The sequence below is a fragment of the Etheostoma spectabile genome, chromosome 6 (genome assembly GCF_008692095.1).
Source record: "Etheostoma spectabile isolate EspeVRDwgs_2016 chromosome 6, UIUC_Espe_1.0, whole genome shotgun sequence".
NCBI lineage: Eukaryota > Metazoa > Chordata > Actinopteri > Perciformes > Percidae > Etheostoma > Etheostoma spectabile.
The window spans coordinates 12,298,583-12,322,370 of record NC_045738.1 but is presented as its reverse complement, the minus strand read 5'-3'; the positions used below and the strand labels follow the sequence as shown (position 1 = coordinate 12,322,370).

The 23,788-nt window shown below is 38.9% G+C and overlaps 2 protein-coding genes across 2 annotated transcripts; both read left to right on the top strand.

Annotated features, from left to right (window-relative positions):
- Positions 1 to 1,131: 1,131 nt before the first annotated feature.
- Positions 1,132 to 12,499, top strand: LOC116690817 (carcinoembryonic antigen-related cell adhesion molecule 6). Its single transcript, XM_032517987.1, has 5 exons — positions 1,132 to 1,405; positions 1,572 to 1,823; positions 6,340 to 6,448; positions 6,768 to 6,805; positions 12,291 to 12,499. The coding sequence occupies exons 1-5, from the start codon at positions 1,240 to 1,242 to the stop codon at positions 12,497 to 12,499; spliced, it is 774 nt and encodes a 257-aa protein (XP_032373878.1). The 5' UTR covers positions 1,132 to 1,239.
- A 2,260-nt stretch (positions 12,500 to 14,759) lies between these two features.
- LOC116691222 (uncharacterized) lies at positions 14,760 to 18,508 on the top strand. The gene is made up of 3 exons (XM_032518648.1): positions 14,760 to 14,801; positions 15,301 to 15,602; positions 15,716 to 18,508. The coding sequence occupies exons 2-3, from the start codon at positions 15,306 to 15,308 to the stop codon at positions 17,681 to 17,683; spliced, it is 2,265 nt and encodes a 754-aa protein (XP_032374539.1). The 5' UTR covers positions 14,760 to 14,801; positions 15,301 to 15,305; the 3' UTR covers positions 17,684 to 18,508.
- Positions 18,509 to 23,788: the final 5,280 nt, after the last annotated feature.

Here is a 23,788-nt window from a genome sequence, read left to right as displayed (position 1 = left end):
TAATGAACTAAGACTCAACCCAACTGTCTGTCTTTTTTTATATGAACTTTTAATATTAAGACGCAATGATTTGAGTACACATTTTCCGAATGCAGATTATGCAGATGGTCAGTTAAGTCTGTCGGACCGGTCCGACAGACTTAACTGACCATCTGCATAATCTGCATTGGGAAAATGTGTACTCAAATCATTGTCTCTTTTTGTATGAACATTTAATATTAAGACGCAGACAGTTGGGTTGAGTCTTAGTTCATTATTTTTGGCAGCAGGCAGCTGTTGTCAGCAAAACCCACTGTACACTACTGTACCTGCCAAGTACAAAATACAGTCAGACCAAGTAAGCGACTAGCTGGTGAGGAAAGTGCACAATTTAGCAGCTGAAGCATAACCACTAAAAGGACAGTTAATGTGTGACTTATACTAACCAGGTGGACAGAAACACCACTCTAAATGTTGCTCTGTATGTCCTCTGTGTGTAATATTAATGTTTGCCTAAACAGTGATTATGTGTCAAGGTTGTGTTTAAAGAAGTCATGCTACATTAAGACTTGGGGTAAAAACTTCAAAACAATTACATTTGATCAATCGGAAAATCACATTACATAACAAAAGATCACGAGTCAGTTTAATAATTTTGAGGTTTCAATGTAACAGATTTCTTCTACGTTTTTCAGTGTGTGACCTGACACACTGACTAAGAACTAAATTTTATACAGCCATTTTGCTCTTATTATGTAGATGATATTTCTAAGGTAAAAGTTATTCAAAACCACGAATTATAAAATAACAGTGTGGACAGACTGACAATTTTTGTAGACATTATTCAGGAAACTAAGTATGATTGCCCTTTGCAATGATGAATTTAGCAGCTGAAGCATAACCGCTAAAAGGACAGTTAACGTGTGACCTATACTTACCAGGTGGACAGAAACACTTCTCTAAATGTTGCTCTGTATGTCCTCTGTGTATAACATTTTTGTTTGCTTAAACATAATTTAGGAAACTGTGATTATGTTTGGCTTTTGCAATGATAAAGTTAGTTCTTAAGTTTCTTTTGTATATTTTTAAGTTGTCAATTTTCAGTTAGTTCCTTCCTGTTCTCATATTTTTAACGTGATCTTTTAACCAACAGAGATAATATCCGGTGCTTTTGTCACACCAACCACAAACCTGACAATTGAAGGGATCTCTGTCAACTTAACCTGTGATGCTGCTGGCTCTGTCTTTACCAGAAACTGGATGAAGGATGGCTCAGATCTGACTCTGGCTGAAAACATGAACCTTTATGACAAGAGCAAAGTGCTGTCTTTCAACAGCCTGAAAACGACAGACGGTGGGGAATATTCCTGTAAAATCAGCAACCCCATCAGCAACGATGAAGCTAAATACAGCATGGTTGTGATCTGTAGGTAGCAAACTGTACATTTAATGTTCAAAATTATGAGTACCATAAATAACTATGTTACAAAAATGTTTAGTGTGTCGATCTGTAGCATTTTAAAGTAAATTAGTGAACACATTTTATATTCCTTATTTTGCTGCTGTAAGAACTTTACAAATATGTGTTTCAGATGGACCAGGAAATGTTCAAATCAAAGGTCGAAGTGAGATACATTTGGGAGAGTCCTTCACATTAACCTGCTCTGCTGATTCCACACCACCTGCTACCTACATCTGGAAACTGAATGGGACAGAGATACACAACTCTGCTAAGTTCACTACAGACAACGCTAAACTCTCTGACAGCGGCAACTACACCTGTCAAGCGATGAATAGTATAACTGAGAGAACATCGATTGCAGTCCATGGATTGTCTGTAACAGGTACAAAGATAGTGTTGTAAGATATTATGGCATATATATATATATATACACATACATACATACATACATACATACATATATATATATATATATATATATATATATATATATATATATATATATATACATACATACATACATATACACACACACACACTCACCGGCCACTTTATTAGGTACCCCATGCTAGTAACGGGTTGGACCCCCTTTTGCCTTCAGAACTGCCTCAATTCTTCGTGGCATAGATTCAACAAGGTGCTGGAAGCATTCCTCAGGGAGTTTGGTCCATATTGACATGATGGCATCACACAGTTGCCGCAGATTTGTCGGCTGCACATCCATGACGCGAATCTCCCGTTCCACCACATCCCAAAGATGCTCTATTGGATTGAGATCTGGTGACTGTGGAGGCCATTTGAGTACAGCGAACTCATTCTCATGTTCAAGAAACCAGTCTGTGATGATTCCAGCTTCATGACATGGCGCATTATCCTGCTGAAAGTAGCCATCAGAAGTTGGGTACATTATGGTCATAAAGGGATGGACATGGTCAGCAACAATACTCAGGTAGGCTGTGGCGTTGCAACGATGCTCAATTGGTACCAAGGGGCCCAAAGAGTGCCAAGAAAATATTCCCCACACCATGACACCACCACCACCAGCCTGAACCGTTGATACAAGGCAGGATGGATCCATGCTTTCATGTTGTAGACGCCAAATTCTGACCCTACCATCCGACTGTCGCAGCAGAAATCGAGACTCATCAGACCAGGCAACGTTTTTTCCAATCTTCTATTGTCGAATTTCGATGAGCTTGTGCAAATTGTAGTCTCAGTTTCCTGTTCTTAGCTGAAAGGAGTGGCACCCGATGTGGTCTTCTGCTGCTGTAGCCCATCTGCCTCAAAGTTGGACGTACTGTGCGTTCAGAGATGCTCTTCTGCCCACCTTGGTTGTAACGGGTGGTTATTTGAGTCACTGTTGCCCTTCTATCAGCTCGAACCAGTCTGGCCATTCTCCTCTGACCTCTGGCATCAACAAGGCATTTCCGCCCACAGAACTGCCGCTCACTGGATGTTTTTTCTTTTTCGGACCATTCTCTGTAAACCCTAGAGATGGTTGTGCGTGAAAATCCCAGTAGATTAGCAGTTTCTGAAATACTCCGACCTTCTGGCACCAACAATCATGCCACGTTCAAAGTCACTCAAATCACCTTTCTTCCCCATACTGATGCTCGGTTTGAACTGCAGGAGATTCTCTTGACCATGTCTACATGCCTAAATGCACTGAGTTGCCGCCATGTGATTGGCTGCTTAGAAATTAAGTGTTAACGAGCAGTTGGAAAGGTGTACCTCATAAAGTGGCCGGTGAGTGTGTGTGTATATATATATATATTCAGAAACTGCTAATCTACTGGGATTTTCACGCACAACCATCTCTAGGGTTTACAGAGAATGGTCCGAAAAAGAAAAAACATCCAGTGAGCGGCAGTTCTGTGGGCGGAAATGCCTTGTTGATGCCAGAGGTCAGAGGAGAATGGCCAGACTGGTTCGAGCTGATAGAAGGGCAACAGTGACTCAAATAACCACCCGTTACAACCAAGGTGGGCAGAAGAGCATCTCTGAACGCACAGTACGTCCAACTTTGAGGCAGATGGGCTACAGCAGCAGAAGACCACATCGGCTGCCACTCCTTTCAGCTAAGAACAGGAAACTGAGACTACAATTTGCACAAGCTCATCGAAATTGGACAATAGAAGATTGGAAAAACGTTGCCTGGTCTGATGAGTCTCGATTTCTGCTGCGACAGTCGGATGGTAGGGTCAGAATTTGGCGTCTACAACATGAAAGCATGGATCCATCCTGCCTTGTATCAACGGTTCAGGCTGGTGGTGGTGGTGTCATGGTGTGGGGAATATTTTCTTGGCACTCTTTGGGCCCCTTGGTACCAATTGAGCATTGTTGCAACGCCACAGCCTACCTGAGTATTGTTGCTGACCATGTCCATCCCTTTATGACCATAATGTACCCAACTTCTGATGGCTACTTTCAGCAGGATAATGCGCCATGTCATAAAGCTGGAATCATCACAGACTGGTTTCTTGAACATGACAATGAGTTTGCTGTACTCAAATGGCCTCCACAGTTACCAGATCTCAATCCAATAGAGCATCTTTGGGATGTGGTGGAACGGGAGATTCGCATCATGGATGTGCAGCCGACAAATCTGCGGCAACTGTGTGATGCCATCATGTCAATATGGACCAAACTCCCTGAGGAATGCTTCCAGCACCTTGTTGAATCTATGCCACCAAGAATTGAGGCAGTTCTGAAGGCAAAAGGGGGTCCAACCCGTTACCAGCATGGGGTACCTAATAAAGTGGCCGGTGAGTGTATATTTAAATGCATTACCTTTTTTCCAACTTCAAATTATGGCTTTGAAGTAAAGCTTTGTCAACATCTATTTTATCTAAAAAGATACATTCCTCTGTTTGTTAAACATACATCAATATATAATAAAAGATTGATAATTGGCATCTATGTATTGATACAGACATCTACTACAGATACACATATTGGCACGTAAAATATCACAAAACTATGCTGTTGTTCCCCCCCACCCCCAGTTGATTGCAGATTTTGTTAATACTCTTGAATACTGTGATTAACCAACAGTGTTATCTCTGATGATTTGAATAGTAACAGGCTTCCTAAATGTTTTTTACAGATCTATTCCTAAATGAGATTTATTGTTATTATTAACTTGTAGTCTTCAGAGCCAACAACCAATTTGAAATCCCATTACATAACAAAGGTCACGAGGCAACTGTTAAAAAATCCTGTTTTAGTGAAACAGTTTTCTTCTATGTTTTCAGTGTGTGAACTGACACACAAAATAAGAACTTATGTTGCATGTTCCTCTCATATTAAAAGATATTAATGAGGTATAGGTTATTTAAAACCACAAATGTTAAAACAACAGTGTGAACAGTCAGAATTCTTTTATTCGGGAAGCAGTTAGTTATAACATTTGCCTTTCACAATGATTACCTGTTCCAATATTATTAAGTTCCAATGCTATTTAATTAGTGAATTTTCAGTTTGTTCCCGTTCTCATATTTTCACATGATCTTTTGCCCAACAGAGAGAATTTCAGGTGATTTATTATTAGGCTATATCGATGACGTTTCATTTCCGAGATTGTTTGGGTGCCACCAAAAATTCTGCCAGGTGTCCGTTACCTTCCACTTTCTGTGTGTTGGCAATTTACTCCGGTGTAAAAACTCCAGTGGATATATGAGGACTGTGGTTAAATGCGCCGCAGATCGTTCCAAGATAAAGCGAGACCACTAGCTAGACTTTTTTGAATCTGAGTTTTCTGTTGCAAGACTAAAACAAAATGTGGACAAAATTCTGCATTTACTAGTAAACTGGTAAACCTTAAGACCGACGTATAACAGACTGCTATCTGTTGAATTTTCCTCACGTTACTCTGTCCTCTGTGCCTTTCTCCATCTAAAAACTAACTTGCGCGTTGCAGGGAACAACTCTGACTGGCACATGATCAGATTACGGAGCGGTAGATTGGCTTTGCAAAAAAAAAAAAAACGGAGCGTTATATGAAATGTTGCATTTAAAATATTGCTCGATCACGCAAAGTTGATCGTGGTTTGGCAAAATCAGGATGGTGATTCAAATTTGATTAATTGTGCAGCCCTAATAGAAACCGTCGTTCTCTTCTCCTGGCAGAAAAAAAGCATTCTTTGCCCACAGCCCTGTCAGCTCCGACGTCAGCGCAGCCAACTCCCCTGAGATGACACGGCTGTTTCCAACACACAGTTAAAAAGGAGGCGGGGGCTGGTAAACCTGGGCGTAAATCTTTTGTGAAGGCTGCGCTGCCGTAGGTGTAGCTGGAGCTGGGACTTGGAAAGGTGCAGCCCGTAGGGCGCGTTCTCCTTGAGCAGACACCTTGGTGCCACCTTTGTGGCTGAAGCGCCGCTCTCTAGGAGGTGTGTCACCGCATCCTTCCCCTTCCCGGCTGTCTGGGTGTTGCCACAGGTGGTATCCTTACCTTACTCAACTGTCCACCCTGCTGCCATCATGTGCCACTTCAGTTCCTCCAGTGGTAATCCACCACAAAACAACATGCAACGGCGAGCGGGCCGGCAGCAGGATGTAGCCAGTTGGTGGTCGGTACATGGCGGACACCGCGGATGTCGATGTCTTCAAACAGCAAATCTCTGGTCATGCCATTGTAATATACAGTATCTGCGGACGTAAGAGAGGCCTGTGCAGGGCACAGGGCACAAAAGAAATCTTCCCAACAAACATATGTTTGACGCTGCTTTTTTGCACCAACAGGAAGCTAAACTATTTGCTAATGTGCTTAAGCAAATCCTTAACTTTTATTACACTCAGGGCCCTACAGTATTCAGACATATTTTGCATTTACCATGATAACAATTTGGAAATTAGATAATAATAAAAGGTGAAGTGTTTGTTTTTTTGTTTCATTTCAGACGGCTGGTCTGGAGGTCTGTCAGCTGGTGCCATTGCTGGAATAGTTGTCTCGTGTTTAGTAGTTGCTTCAGCAGGAGCTGTTGGAGGGCATTATTTTTACAAAAAAACGTATGTGAAAAATAGCCTTATTAGTATTACCAGCAAGACTTTTTATAGGTAACTGAATTTAGATGAACCCTGAATTAACCTTTCTCTAATAATCATACAGTATGAATTAGACTTACTGCAGTCTAAACATTAACAGTAAGAATATGTTAACATGAATAAAATCATTTACATATTATTAACCGGAGGTCCTTTATAATTAATTGTTTTCATAAAATACTCCTAAATATTACTCTAACACACAACATGGGTTCCAGTTTGAATTTTACGTTGTTTGGTTGCATGGCTGAATTTCAACAATGCTTTTATTTCTAATACGTAGAATCAACAACAAAGCTCCGCCACATTCTGATAAGAATGGTTAGTATTTACTTGATTTAACTTTATCCTACACTTAGACAATCATGAATATAACAAAGTCAAAAAAATATCACTATTATACAAATTGTACATATACCTAATCAGATTTAACAAAACTATTTTTTTGCCTAGAAAAAGAAGAAAATGTGTATGAGAACGCTTCAGCACTATATGGCAACTTGTAAACTCAATGACTTAATTTCCAAGGTGAGTTTTTATTTAATTCTTCTGATTTAATGAAAATGGATTAATGTTTTTTGAAGAGGGAAGCACTCAGTGGTTGTAATATTGTATTATAATAAATGTTAGTTTATCAGAAAAAGCCAACTATAGACCAACAATTACTGACCATTCATTATTATGAACAGTTAGTATTGAGAGTTGATCAAAGCACTGACAAGTCCCTCCTTTTAACTTGTTGTCAATCAGATGGTCAGAAAATGAGCAAACTTGCAACATTATAACTAGCCTGAAGAAAAGAAATGTTAATAAATGTCAATTTTTTTTATTGATACATTTTTTCTGCTACCTTTGGTTTATAGTGACATTTCTTCAAACCTAAAATAAGAGCTAAAATAGAATCAAAGAACTCCATAGGGCTGCAGAGCTTGATGATAATTTTCACATTAGACATTGTCACACTGATTCCTTTTGTGCCTACAAGGTTAAAAACATTTATTATGCAGCTATTACTAAACAGTGGTTAATGTGTTTTTTAAATTTAATTCACGTGTTTATATAAATTAAATTTAAAATGAAATTACTCTTACCTCCGCCAAGAAGGTTATGTTTTGGTTCGGTTTGACAGTGTGTTTGTTGGTTTGTTTGTCTGTCTGCAGGTTTATGGAATAAAATTACTGGCCCGATTCCAAAGAAACATGGTGGATATGGGCCATGGGCAAAGGAAGACTTAGGTGCACGTATTTGACAGGGTCTTTAGGGGTCCCCCTCAAGAAAATGTATTTTTTTTTCTAAAACAAAACATGCAATTTAACTTTGTTTTGGACTATTATTATTACTACCATATCTGTGTCTAAAATGTTGGAAAAGCTAGAGAAGATAATAAATAACATTAAAAAAGCGGAAAAGGGGAACATATTATGCTTTTTCTTAATTTCTGTCATATCTACAATGTTATGTTGGATTTCCATGTTAAAAAAACGTAGCCAAAAAAAAAAAAAATGAGGTAAATGTATTTTAGCTAAATCATTGTAAACTAAAACTTTCAGATTTCCAACGGTTTCATTTTTGTTCTACTTTTGGCTGAGTGTTCCGCAACACTTGACCAGCCTTCTATGATTGGTCTAACTACTATTGTCGCACGTAGCTTCTAACAACAGTAAACAATGTCATCTTGGATGCCAATGTTGTTAAATCCTCTCCAATTTCAGGATGCATTTATGCTGAATAGAGTTGGGCGAGATCTTGCCCCCACGAGATCTGGCAAGATTAAACATTTACTTTTAATAATATTAAATAAGGGCGCCGCGATTCTCCAAATCCTTGATTTGATTACATTTTCGATTCTAAGGTCACGATTCAAATCAGTTCTCAATTTTTGCATTTATTTTTTTAAAGTACAGGTTGCTATGCCAGTTTTAGACTAGACTTTTATGCAATATATCCAACCTTTGTTTGCAATTTACCACACTACATTGTAAAATTGTAATTGTAAAACATTTATTAACAACATAAATTATAATGTTACAATAATTGGACATTCGACATCCCCCCCAAAAAAAAATTGAACAATAACCTGCCATCCAGTAACTAGAGTCTTCTTCACAGAAGATGACATTCAAGTTCACAAATAAACAAAAACCATAAAAAACAGGTTCTAGCACACTAATTAAATGCCAAAAACCAGAGATTTCCACCACCGAATAACGTTGCATGTCTGCTAAGATGAATACTCCTAAGGCGCTTGTAATTGCTTTTGCACTAGTTGAGTTACTTGGAAGTTTAATTACAAATGAAGACAGAAGAGTAGTTTTGTTGTTGTTGGTTTAATAGATACATCTAGGTTTTGTGTTAAATGACTTCATTCAATTCATTTGTGTATGGGTCCATCCTAAAAGCAGAGTCGACAATTGTCTGTTGACTCATCACCCTTTGAGGACCGGTGCCCTGTAGTGAAAGATACAGAAGTATCTTACAGAAGGCATTTTCTTTTGTACGTGACCAAATGACACCAGGTTGTCTTTGGAAGCTAAGATAACAACCGCTAGAGATTCTGAGGATTGGGGACAGATGCAGAAATGACATAGAAATGGCTACAACTTGTATCATGTTATGATTAACTGTTCTGCTAAGGTTAGGCATGTTCCAAACAAGGTTTCCTCTTGCTAGGGAAAACAGAATCTAAGACCATGATGTTTTCTGTTTAATTTTGCCAGACTCGTTGCTCCTGTGAACTTTGTGCATTTGTTCTCACCATTTTTTGTTATGCTCTGCAGAGGAAAATAATTTAAAAAACCACCGAAGACCAACGTTAGTCGTGTTGCCAGTGGAATAATATGGTACACGCACAGAGTTGTGTGAATAACGCGAACGTTGTCAACATAACTCACTGGAAAGACGAATTATTTCCACACCAGCGACTTCAGTGAAAGAGGAGGGGGCTCATGTTCTGTCGATGGGTCTTCTGCTTCTGCAGTTGCCATCGTATCTTTTCTTTTGACTGGCTTTGACTGTTATAGGATACAACTCGCAGCGCTTCAACTTGTGTTTTTTCTGCTTGGCAGAACGTGAAATGGGGGCGTGCAAGGTTACAGTGGCGCAGTTCCATGGGTCGGTTTGCATTCATTGTGCGCGTTCATCATGCCTAGTTTAATAACTTGTTAAAATGTTTAAATGTGATGTTTTAAAAGAGGACTCTTTAAGTGTTCGGGCTGGGAATTTGATGTACCACAAAATAATTATCTGCTGAAAGTATTCTAGTTTCTTTCGCCATGCAAAGTCTCTGGGAAATGTTTTTCTGGGTTAGAGGGGTGCAGTTCTACCGTTGACCGCTGCCACACCCCCACCTGACGTGGGAGCGTGGCAGTATTGACTATTCCATTTTTTTTTATTTGATATTCAAGATTGTAAATTAATTTTGATCAATTTCAAATCAAAATTGTGACACCCTTAATATTAAACAAAGAAATGTCTCCGTTCATCCAATAATGGGTCACAAATCAATACAAGTAGCCTACTTCCTGTTTTAGTGCTGCAATTAATAAAATGCAGAGTAGGAGAATAGAGCATCAGTCTTCACAAAAATCATTTGTTGAGTATTTGATGGTAATTGATTTGTGCTTTAGAACGCAATCAATGTCAAACAATGGTAAAATAAGCTTTATTTCTATGTGTCTACTGTGCAATGACAAATTCAAGTACAAAAAATTTGGTGACATAGGGAATACCTTAGCGGTTGTCTGCACTCTCCGATTGCCCTTCTAGTATTTTATGTTTTGTTAACTTTGTGAATTTAAGTGTATATCTATGTTTGTTTGATTCTCCTGTTCACCTACTGTGTCTGCCCTCAATGTTGTAAACAATGAAAACATATTTGATTGAGATAAGATATTATGCATAAGATATGTAAAACAAGATATATACAAAACTTGCATTTATTTTAATAAAGCTGTGTACTGTGTGTTTACTTTAGTTTAAATATGTTAATGGTTTACTAAAAGTGTGCCTGTGGTGCATCTGAAGGACAAGTAAAAGCTAGTCATCAGACTTTGACAGTACTCTATTAATGCCATGCTATGGCAGCTATAATTATGACTGAACTGAAAATCTTCCAAAGTGCTGAGTTGCAAAATGTCTGAATATTGAGATAGAGTACGCCCTTTGAAGCTGCAGAACACTTTTATGCTAAAGGCTGCATTATGCTGTCCTCTTGTGGTGTAACTATCATTGTTCTGGAACTCTGATGGATGAAACATGTTGATCAAAGTGTTAATGTTTTTTTAAATGAGCAAGATATCTTCCTGGATGTTTAACTCTTCCTGAAGGCAGAAACAGGGAATAAGAAACAGTTTAATACACAATCAAATCTTAATAATACAAGTTAAATAGCATTTTTAACATATTTAACATTTACAAGAGTCTATGAGGGTTAAATGAGCTTGGGTTATGAATGTTAAAAATCTGTAACTTTACTCTCACATACTGTAAAAGAGTGGAGGTGAGATGAGCATGTATCTAACTTTGGTTTCAGTTGCAACTTAGTTGAAGTGGTATTTGGTAGACAAGGACAAGTTGTTTAAGGGCGCTTCCACATATGGCTGCACAATATTGAGAAAAAATGAAAGGGATTTCTTTTTTTCCCCGCGATAACCAGACAAGTTTTTACAAGATATGAATAGCTCTTATTTTAAATAAATCATTCTTGACTACTGGGGGGATTTTGTAGGAGTGCATCTACGTACATAGAACATAAAAAGGGACCTTTTCTTTGTTGAATTTGAATGCTTAAAAGTACCCATATTATGAAAAAAAACACTGTTCTGGATTATTTTGTGTCTCTGGTGCTTCCACACACATAAAAACTTGGAAGTAAACATCCATGCTGTTTTGAGTGAGATACGGGTTTTTGAATATCCTCTGCCTTCAGTCTCTGGGTGAGCTGTTCAAACTTTGCACGGCTTTCTACAAAACTAGCCAAGACGAGGTGGCTAACCATAGCACATGCTAGCTTGTTCTCAATGGTAAAACACTGCTACAACACACACTAGTTCACTATAATCTACAAAAGAACTACTTACATGTCCCTGTTCTGCAGGTTTTCCACACAAATTTGAAAGTGCACCATAGTCTCCCAGCTAATCATGCCTTGTACTGACCAATTTTGAGAAAAAGTTATCTAGCTGTTTTTTATTATACTTTATCAATCCGACAAGGGTAAACTACAGAGTTGTGATCTTGCCTAGCTACTGCGCATGTGCAACTCCCAACAAAGACAGTAAAGAAGTTGGATGTCTCACTACAGCACCAAACTCTAATGTGGTAGTAACTCTCAGCAGGACAGACTAGTGGAGTCTGTCCTGCTCCTCCTCTGGATCCTTTCTCTCTTTCCTCTGGCTGAACTGCAGCTCTGAGGTTACAGCCAGTACCAGAGCTCAGCTCACTGATGGAGGCTCCACTCTCACTACAGTTAGTGTGACCCGCTATGACCATGGACCATTCAGCTGTCACACATTTAACCCCATCAGTAATGGCACAAGTGATTCAGTAACCATTCCAACAGCTGTCAGTTACTAGCTTATTTAAATTCTCAGTTGTAGCATGCTCCTTTCAATCCAAGTGCTTAAAATGTTCACACTAATATGAAATACTCAAAATTGCTAAAAGTAGCGTCTGTGTCTAAAGTAATTTCCCTGTGTGCTTTGATAATTTGCGTTTTGGTAACTCTTTTCTTTTGTGTGTAATTTCCATGTGCCACACACTGCAGATGTCCCAGAAAATATTAATTTGACACTATCTCCATCACAAGAGTACGTTGAGGAAGGGTCAGACATCACCCTGTCCTGCTCAGCTGACTACAGGCTTGCTGCCCAGTTTCACTGGTTTCTGAATGGAGACCTGCTGTCTGACACTGGACCAGAGCTAAGACTGATGAACATTCAGATGAGTCAGAGTGGGAACTACAGCTGTCAGGCCTTTAATGACAAAACTCTGAGATATGAACATCTCAGCCTGTAGCTGTCTTTGTACCAAGTAAGTTAGAATACATTTCGTACATTAAATTAAGTTGAACATATGAATACTTGACTTGCTGCAAACCTCTCTTTACTTTTTATCATAGCACCAGTCTCCAATGTGGTGGTTACTTCAAAAAACACACACTTAGTTGAGTTCAGCAGCTCTGCCCATCTGTCCTGCTCCTCCTGTGGATCCTCTCCCTTGCTTTCCTCTGGTTGATAAGCAGCTCTGAGGTTACAGCCAGTGACAGAGTTCAGCTCACGGATCCCCTCTCACTATAATTCATGTGACCCGCTACGACCAGGGACCATTAAGGTGCAACATGTTGAATAGTGCCAGTAGTGGAACCTGCCAGCCGGTGAATCTTTTAATCCAATGTGAGTTTATGGCAACATATTCTATGTGATTTGCGTTCTACTTGCGGGATGGGTGCTGCAGGAAATCCCACCGGATGCATTTCCTTCAGCTTTCTGTTTGGAATTTTAAAGTCTGTGGATTTATGATGACTACTGTTGACTGCACCTCAGATTTCTGCATGGTAAATTGAGACAGCTTGCTAGACTATCTGTCCAATCTGAATTTTCTCTCACACAACTATTTTTGAGCGGCTCTTAGGCCTTTATTGAGGGGACAGCTGAGATGACCAGAAAGGGGAGAGAGAGTGGGAAATGACATGCAGCAAAGGGCTGCAGGTCGCAGTCAAACTTGGGCCCGCTGCGTCGAGGAGTAACCCTCTATATATAGCCACCCGCTCTACCAACTGAGCTATCTGGGCACCAATGTTTCATCCTTTGACTTGAACTATTCTATCTCAGCTGGGTCCTCTTCCTGACTGATTCTTTCTCATCAGTTGATTCTTCAGCTTCATCATGATAGATGCAGTCCTCCACTTCTGGCACTTCCACTATTTCAGCTTTAGATACTACCTCATCCGTTGATTCTTCATCATAATAGATGCACTGCTGCACTTCTAACACTTCTACATCAGCTTTAGGTTCCACCTCATCATCAAGTTCATCAATTTCCTTCAATTCATACTCCTCTTCCTTTTCTGCAGCAGGCAATGTGGGGGCTTCTTCAGAGGACAAAGTAGCATGCAACCTGTATGTTGGATCTATCACCTCATCATTATTTTCCTCATCAGTTGACTGATCCCCTCATTATGTTCAGCATTGTCCTCCTCGTCTGTCTTTTCTTTCATATTAACAAATATCTTGCAAGCCTCCTGTGCAGTACAGAGCTTCTGCCTCCTCATTGTGCTGCCTGTCTCTCTCAGACTAAACTGTGAAATGGCCCAGCACCTGTCAGAGAAGACCTGTTCTGCTGTTGTCTTGCCATTGCTTGACCACACACATCAAACATCCATGATCAAAGATGTTTTGATGAGCAGTATGGTGGGACTATTTGCTCTATTGAATCACTTTGTGCTGTGGGGTCTTTTTGACCCCAGAGGACAACAGAAGTTATTAAATTCAGTAAAACACCCGTAATTCAATCAATTTACTTCAAATGTTTTGTACCATTAAGAGCATAGTACTAAACAACAACCATTATTTTCAAAGCATTTGATGAATAAAAAAAACATTTATTTGCGGTCAAAATGACCCCAGGACAAAACAAGGGTTGAAGAAATGCCATTAAACCAGAGCCCGTTGTCCTACCATCCTCAAACGCTATGTGGAGTAGCCAGACTTGGAAGAGGGTCTGGCAAAGCAAGACTGATGGCAAAGGGACTAGGGTTACAAGCCATCCCTAAAGAAGCAATTACTCCCAGGTTCCATACACATCACAGTTGTTTACTTGTTACTAGGAATGGCAGACAGAAACCACAACTGTGGATCTAATGCTCGTAATAAAAGGTCCAAACAAAACCTTAAGCCGTGAAAAGGCAGACTTAAATATCGTAACCTATATGATCATCAGCATACATTTGCAAATAAGTGGAAGGAATAGCACACCACTTTCTAAAATTTGGTACAGTACCAATAGCCTACCATTAAAATACCAAGGTGTTCGAAGTTTGAGGCTTATAGCCTACTAGTAGGTACGCGCCTATCTCCGCTGTCGCGGCTGCTATTTTAGTTCCGGTCGACGCGACTTTGGATTTCGTCAGACGCGTGCGGTGTTACAGAAAAAATGCGTCTCTTGTTTTGTTGATGGCGGATTTTCCGTGTTTTTTTTTATCGGTAACACCACCAGAAGAACCATAGATACCTTCTCGTTCAGTCACCTTCCTTCCTGTTGAACTGTGCTGGCGAGCGCCGCCAAAAGTGTGTTGCTCGGAAAATCGTTTTTGCCGAAGGTGAGTAAAAACATTCTTGAAATTGCAATATACATTTAGTTTAATTGCTAAACTACAAGTGAATGAAATTTCAATGAATTTGAACGACGACCTCGGGAGTTTCACCACCCGCAAAATCTGCTTCAAATTCAATGGACAGATAATGACTGTGAAGCAGCCATACTGTTTCATGTAGCAGATGTCTGTATATTTTAGAATGTGTGCGAAATAATTTCTTGTGTCAAATAGTAAAGCTATAAAAGTTGTTTTGTTAGATGGAGCTATTTTCATTGCAGAAAATAAAGTAGAAAATAGTTACTGAAGTGTTTCTGGAGGGGGCATATATGTTAACAGTAAACGACTGATGAGTGAGAGAGGAAGTCTTCATGGTCTAATGTTAGTGTGACTAATGAGGGTTTCCTCATTTATGCCAACATTTAAGGGAGGACTCAAATGTGTGGAAAATACTGTTAACAAAAATGAAGTGTCTTCTACTTACATTTTTTTCTGGTGTATTCAGCAAAAATGCCAAAGGTCAAAAGAAAGAAAAAAATATGTTCAGAGAAGCTAGAGCCAGGAAGGGGCCGGTTGTTTTTGGAGGAAAACTTCAGTCAGCTGCCATCTACACATGATCAACTAAAGAATGGTCATCTGCTGTTACTTTATCATGTCTGCGACAAGTCTCCAGCCCAAACTGTGAAAGCTATCCAAAACATGCTCCACAGTACACTCAACCCCCATCACATAAACCAATTGGCAAAGAGAGTGCAGAAATATGAGCACCACCTCACTCGTCAGTCAGACATGGACAACTACACAAAGGTAAGCATATATTGCTTTTTCTTAAATATCTGTATATGTAACTGTTAATTGCCTGAAGTCTCTAATAGTAATATAAAATATGAAATTAAAATATATATATATATTTTTTACAGATATGCCTTGAAGATTTTGTAAAATTCACAGCAGTCCCTGACATGTCTGATGTTCAAGCCGATGTAGTGATGTCTGATGATCCCAGTCCTACTACGCCTTCCACTGAGTGTTCTTATCAAGAAAGAAGCCTTTCTTCCATCACTGATGTTGTTCCCAGCCCAGCCTTAGGACCCTTTGATCTGAACAATAGTCAGCCTCCCCATGGTGTTGATATGCATGATGACCCAAGTCCGCCTTCCACTGGAGATGTTGGACCATTACACGCACCAGATGTTCAATCAACATCAAGTGAAAGTCCAACAGCCCTGATGAAAACAACAAAGTCCAAGGTCCCAGGCACCCCTGACACACCACTATCTATTCGTTCCTTACAGCGAAAGGGTTTGTTGACACCAAGGAAACTTAAGATGCAACAGGCATTAGCTTTTGTTGCAAGACAAAGAGCTGATATGAAGCAAAATTACTTGAACAAAGTGAAAAAATTAAGAGCTAAATTGAAGGCATCAGCACTACAGGTTGTACGAGTAAAACATCTCAGACAACTTCTGAAACGGAAAGATGCATCATTAGCAAAAAAAGGCTTAAAAATTGCCGAAATTCATTCCAGATACTCCAAACTAGCCATAGTGAAGGAACTTTGTGATGTTAAAGGACAACTAACAAAATTACAAAAAATGCACAAACGTTTAAAACAACACAATAAAACCCGAAGGAGGACAATTTGGGCACAAGGACTAAATCACGGACAAGATGCTACCATTGTTGATTTGCAGGGCAAGCTCAGAGAAAAAAATGATGCTATCTGCCAGCTGCAATGTGACAATATGTGGTTACAGGATACAGTTAATGATCGGCAGCGTGACTCAAAATTAAAAAAGGAGGAGAAGCAGTATCCCACAGAAATGAGGATGCTTGTTTATGAAGCAATAGTAAATAATCTTCCTACAAAAAACATCCCCATTTTAATTTCTCAGTTTGCAAAGCGCACTGGTGTTGATATCGGAGATGTCCCACATAGGAGCACAGTGGAAATGATGTGCCGTGAACTTGGCACAATTTCAGATTTTCAAGTGGCTGAGCATATGCTAGAGAACAAGGATATGACATTAGGTTTTGATGCAACAACTCAGGAGGGTGTACACGTCAATTCAATACATGTAACTTCATCTGACAAGTGCCACATTATTGCAGTTGATCCATTGGCTGGGGGAACTGCAGAGGACTATGAAGTGCACATTAATCAGTCTGTAGACAATCTAGTTGGGGTATATTGTGCTTTTCACAAAGCTGAGAAAATAAAGGACAACACCGTAGACTTTCCAACGGTAAGGTCAGAAATAACTGCATCTGTTTCAAATACTATGACAGACAGGGCAGCTGTTAACCATGCCACTATTGAACGATTAGAGAATTCCTGGGGGAAAAAAATTAATGAATTAAATTGCCACCTACATCCACTAGAAACTATTGCTACTGAATGTCGCAAAGCATTGAAGCAGAAGGAACCATGTAACAATGTGAAGAAGATGTTGGGTTCAGATTGCATGGCTAATGATTTAGTGCTTGGCTTGAATAAATTCAGGTACAAAGATGCAGCAGGGGACCCAAAAGGATTTGTGCTTGCATTGTCTAATGCCAAACTGCCTCGAGGTTTGCTGCCAAGATACAGAGGAAACAGACTCCATGTTATGTTCCTGATCTGTGAACGGCTTCATGAACACAGAGAATTCTTTGTGAAATTTCTTAACGGACAAACATTTTCATGCAACAGGCTCAGAGGTGCCCTCCAACATGATTTTCAAAGTCCTGTTGCCATGGTGGAAATTCAGGTGCTTGGTCTTTTGGGGAAAGTGCTGTCTGGGCCTTGGATGTCCAGATTTTACAAGGGCGCAGCCTCTGAAATCAGTCACATTGAAGGTTTAGTCATGGTAAAGGATGTTCTAGACAGGTTAGAGGTATTTTCATAACATCCTCAACAAATTCTCTCTGTGACACATGATATGTTTGGTGCTGAGCTGTCCAGAAGTCCAGATCTTGAGGCTCTTCTGGTGGAACCTGTGGACAGAGATCTTTTTCTGTCAATGATGGAAGGATGTATAAATGCAGTCCACAATGTCCTCACAAGGCAGTACAAGAGGTACTTTAACATGGATGTAAATGATCAGCTAAAAAAGGAGACAGGAAGTGCTCGTTTACATAGCATTGATGCAGAGCAAGTGATGGGCATGTTTTCTGCTCTGAAGGACAAGGCACCAAATGCCACCTTGTGCTTCATCTCCTGCAAGATTCGTGCTCAGAAAAATAAAGTACTGGATTACCTGGATGAATTGACATCTGAAAAAAGAGAAAAACTGATTAAAGTTGCCATAACAAATGCAAAGAAACAGAGGCAACGGAGAAGAAAGAACTGTGCTGAAATTCAAGACGAAGTAATGAAGAGACTTGCAGCTAAACAGCAGCAAAGACTGGAAAGTGACAGGAAGAAGCTGGAGGCAAAACTGAAGAAGCCAGACTTTGATTTGAGCATTGAGTTCCCTGAGATGGATGAAGACTGCAGGTTCAGTGTTGATGAAATTATAGGAGGAAAGGTTGTGGGCAGAAGGATATGCCACATCTGGTTTGACAAGGACACAAAAAGTGAAACCATGTATTATGGGCAAATTGATGCATATCTGAAGAAACAAGGAGGCACATACGTTATTGGCTATTGGCTTGAAGGACAAAATTATGAGGATGATGCCACCGATTATGAAATTTCTAAATATCAACTTGTATCCGATTTGATTCTGAAAGATTTGACCCTATCTTAATGTAATGTAACTGTAATACATAAAATAGTGATTATTGAATGTCATTACACAAGGTATGAGTGGTATGATGTTAATCACTTTCTAGGGATTTTTGTATTGTGTTTGTTTTATATGTTTGGTGCTGCAGTGGCTGTATTTCAAAACAATTTTCCCATTGGTACAAAGTTTACCTAACCTTTACCTAAGGTGGTACAAGTACATTGTTGTATTTGCAATAGTTTTAAATCTTAGTCACCTGTTTTTATAAGTGCTGTCTGAATAAAGATTATTATTCGATGTAATTAGTGTTTGTTTTTATTTTTATATATTATGGTGTATCTGACTTTTCATAAGTAGAATATGTAGAGGATATGGCCAAAAGCTTATCCTAAAAAATTCAGATAAATATCTCAATAATTAAAAAAGTTATAGCAAAAAACGTTATAATTTTTATGATTCGGTCACACCTTTTGTTTTAATTTTAATGGAAAACAAAGGACCAAATAAAGTGACGACTTCCTAGTTTCAAATGGCCTTTATTTTGTTATTTATTAACCCATAAACATGGTCTTGGTGTCATTTTAAAGGATTTTTCCAGCTCTTTCTATCTGAACAACTAGTTTTAACATTTAACCATGTTGAAAATTTTACTCACATACCTACTACTAGCCTATATGCAGTGGTTAAACTGGGCCTGCTTGTTTGTGTCCGGTGTGCCTGTGTTAGTTGCGTACTGGAAATATGTCACATGAAATTTGATTCAAGTGACGTTTTACTAATACTAATGAAATTTCTGACAATAAATTATTGATTTTTGAAATGGCATGTCTGTTTTCTCTTAGCGGAGATGAGAAGAAAACAATTGGAACAGGGCAACAACCCGCGCAGCACTGCAGACAATTCACCACTGCGGCTCAACAACATGATTAACAGATAAAATGGGTGGAAGCCCGGTGCTCGGAAGCTTCAACGGCAGCTACAAGTTCATGTCGCAGACCAAGACGTTGAACCTCGCCGTCACATCTCCTCCAGCGGCAGGGCTCCGAGCCACGGCTCGCCTCCGAGCATCAGAGAGCCCCATACGGCGCGCGTGCGTGTGTAATTATTTTGGATTTATTAGGCTACACAAGGTGACACAATGCAAACACTGTTCAAACAATAATTTGAAAGTCCTAAATTGACTGCTTATAGTCAATTTATGGAAATGTGTACTCACCGGTAAGAAGCTTCGGTGGCCTCTGTGGTTGGCCGCTAAACTCCGGGAAAGCCTCCCAATATGGCCGCTGTAATCACATTTTTCTACCAATATGTCGTCAGATGAAGTTCAACAGACAGATTATCGTCACTTGCATTTACTCCATAATGTTGTGGTATTTTTCTGCTTCGCAGTTAACTTCTACCTTCGCTCGTTTTCGCAGAAAAACAGCACGCAATTTTTTACGTCGCTCTACTACCGAGCAGCCTGCAGCTAGCTTAGCTAGTTTATCCAACTTCACCAAACGTCTCTCTCTGATTGTGCTTTGAGCAACCAATCACAACACGAGGTCAACTGGGGTCGATTTTGCATGGAATTACTACAACTAGGCTATTTATATTTTATAATAAATAAATGTTGGATTTACTTTCACACAAGCGTTTGATTATTTTGTTTTAATTTAAATCAAAAAAAAGAAATCAGGACATTTTACTTTTTTGGAGGATCTCGAGCGCCCCCGTGCCGACACGCCTCCTCTCAGCAATCCCACTTTGAGAAGGTGGTGGGATTATGGTCTGGCTGACCTAATCAGTGATGATGGAAAGTAACTACGTATATTTAATCAAGTACTTCTGCTCCACAACAATTCAGGGGCAATTATTGCGCTATACTGCTCCACTACATAATCGGAGACATTGAGTTACTAGTTACTGTGCTGATTCAGATTATGATGCAACATATAGATCAAAAGATTATGATCTATTATCTATTTTATCATAAGACTTTACCCCAAGGGGTAAATTCACAAACTAGCCAGCAGTAGGCCTATGTGTTTGTAATTAAATGAGCCTCACCTTTACCAGCTGCAACATTAAAGTAATGGACACAATAATGCATCAACAATTATAATACAATAATATAACTATTTTTTTAGAGTAGTAAAACTACTCATCATGCAATATGGCCCATTTTGCCCGATGAGTAGTTTTACGTTTAGAATTTTAGTTATGTTTTGATATCAACACGTTTGTACTTTTAAGTAAAATCTCAATTAGAGGATTGATTCCTTGTAGCAGAGTGGTTTAACACTGTCGTTTTGCTAAAACAAGAATAATGGAAACACCAGAAGCCTACTCAAGAATACAGACAAACTGCTGTAACTTTAAACAATCTCACTTTTTGGTTGTGTTACAGATGGACCTGATAATGTGACCATCAAAGGACCTAAATCAATATGTGTTAGAGATTTTACAATGCTTTACTGCTCCACTATGTCTGTCCATCATCAACTTTCACCTGACTTCATAATGGAAAAGCCAACCAGTTAGCATGAGGCTGTGTATGTCATAAAATCCATTAAAAGCTTGGACAGTGGGACGTACACCTGCTCTGCTACTAATGCTGCTACAAGGGTGAGTCAAAGAGTAAGCCACAAGTTAACTGTTGTAAGTAAGTAACAAAAAACTGACACAGAAACAAGTATATATACCAATGAGATATGTATTTTTCTATGTGTATTAAGAGTTTTCTTGGGTGATTTTTTCAGATTTCTCAGACTGTGACTGCTCACCTGCTGCTGTCGTAACAGCTGGATGTCTTTTTGCAACAGTGTGTGGAACAATTGTGTATGATATTACAAGGAGAAAAAGGTAAGCACAAAACAAGTTATGCTATAAACTAATTTGTTGACACACAGTTGTTAGTAGTACAAATAAAAATGACAGTTGTTAGCATCAGAATTGTAGAAAACTAATGGTTTTGTATCAATGGTTTCTTGTTCCAGATGTACAATGTCAATTCACTTTTGATATGTATACAGTATAGAAAAGAAAACCACATAATTTAACTTTTTACATCCAGAGGGCTATAGAAGCAAAAAGTAAATACATAAAATGAAAAAAAAAAAAATGAAAATGTCTGTAGCAGTTTGGCATTATTCAGTTTTGTTCACATCACTGATATGAAATGTATTTTTAAAGAGAGAACATCTGTATGTTCTCATCCTTTTATCTTTCTGATCATTTGTTTACTTTTTCTTCTGCAGCATAAAAATGAGGAAACAAAAACACACAAGAAGTCTTCCACAATTTATGAGAACAGCCTCAAAAGAAAATCAGCAGTTGGTTTTTTGTTTTCATTTATTCAACCCAACCATTTTCTGCCTCCTTCAGATTAGTTAATTTTGCTGAGTTTGATGTTAGATGCATAGCTGCATTGCAACATTTGTGAAACTGTAGGTAGGCTGTAGGTTTTGCAAGAATTTGCACAAAATTTATGTACATGTATATTCAATAAACTCTGGATTCCCAATGCCTCCTGTAACAACTGAAAACATCAAGTTTAACCATCATGAATTCACAATCTGCTGTAGTCTTTTCTGTTTGAGGTGTTAAACAGGCGGAAATTACATATTTTCCTTCTGTGAGACCAACAGCCCATTCATAAACCTCGGCAGATATAACCACACAGCACTGCTATCACTTTAGAGGGACTTTAGGCATGTTTTTGGAAGTTTTTAAGCTTGTCGTCTGCCTTGCTTCCTTTCTCTATGCTCAGATAAGATAATGGTGCTGATGCTGGTTTTGTGTGTGAGTGGTCCCTGGGTATGCATTGCCAAAATCAGATGTTAACCTTTACTAAGCAGTCTGTTGCCTAAATTTAATCAAACTTGAACCAAAACTCGCAGATTCTGTTTGGTTGAGACCGGTCTTCTTTCAGGTCCTCCAACTCATTAACTCATGACTTCTCCCTCTCAGAGGAGTCCGTCTTCAGGCTCTGAATCTCCTCCATCTGATAGACCAGAGTGTCCTTCACAGACATCAGGTCTTCTTGCTTTTTGAAAACCCTTTTTCTCTCAGAAGCATCTTTTTTCAGGGTCAGGATCTCCTCTTCCATCTGACAAACCAGTGTCCTTCACAGGCATCAGGTCTTCCTGCTCTTTGAAAAATCTCTCTTGCTCAGATACATCTTTTTTTTAGGCTTGGAATCTCTTCCTCCATCTGACAAACTACAGTGTCCTTTACAGACATCAGGTCTTCCTGCTCTTTGAAAAACCTCTCTCTTTCTTAGAGGCGTTTTCCTTCAGGGTCTGGATCTCCCCCTTCATCTGATGAGCCAGAGTCATCTTCTCCTCCTGAAATGTGAAGCGTTTATTTATTGAATTTATACCAAATACTGATGTTTTAAGAACTCCTAGGGCTTTGTTTAGATTCAGACGGAAAATTATCACACCATCAGTCTTGGTAATGATTGTAACTGTACTCTAGAACAATGTTTCTTAATTCATTATTTACATTTAAATTAAGAAATTTGTCAGTTATTTATTAATGACAGCATGAAGTTATGTATTTGACCTTTAAACAGATGTGTACACACGAGTGCCGAGCTGGTCCAACACAAAGTGAGTAAGAGAGGCGTCTTTGGTAGGTACTCTGACCTTTTGTCAGTTGATATCTTATCTTTATTAGGTTGTTATTCTTTCACATGTAAATCATTTATCTAAATAGTATAATTTAGATAAATGATTCTGTCCTTGTCCGCCTGTACAGTATAGTACAAGCAGACAGCTCATATTTGTCAGACTGGATCTTGTTATTAAAATATTTCTTTGAAAAATAACACACACACACACACACACACACACACTTTTAATTACAAGAAGATGATTAAAACTGCAATCAATAAATCAATTGCCCTATGTTTATTGTAAAACAAAAAACAGTAGTAATAGTTTTTCCCCTTTTCTTTGTGTGTAGGGAAACTTCATCTTTAGTAGGAGGTACAGTTTCTGTGTGATGTAGCAAATATGTAGATGTATAGAGTTTCCTAAACCAACAATGTTATAAGGATTTTGTTTATTCTTTACAATAAAATGTGATGCTATTTTTACTCAAGCCATTTAGCACAATTTAATAAATCTATTTCTATCATGACAATCTATCTTAGGTGAAAGACTCAGAATTATAAGGAATGCATTTCTTTCAGCACTACATTCCTTTTAAAACCGAACAATGTGACACTATAGATTAAAAAAGGGGGTTTGGTTTAGGAGTCAAACAGTGTCTGTCTGTCGTCTGTTTACATTTGAG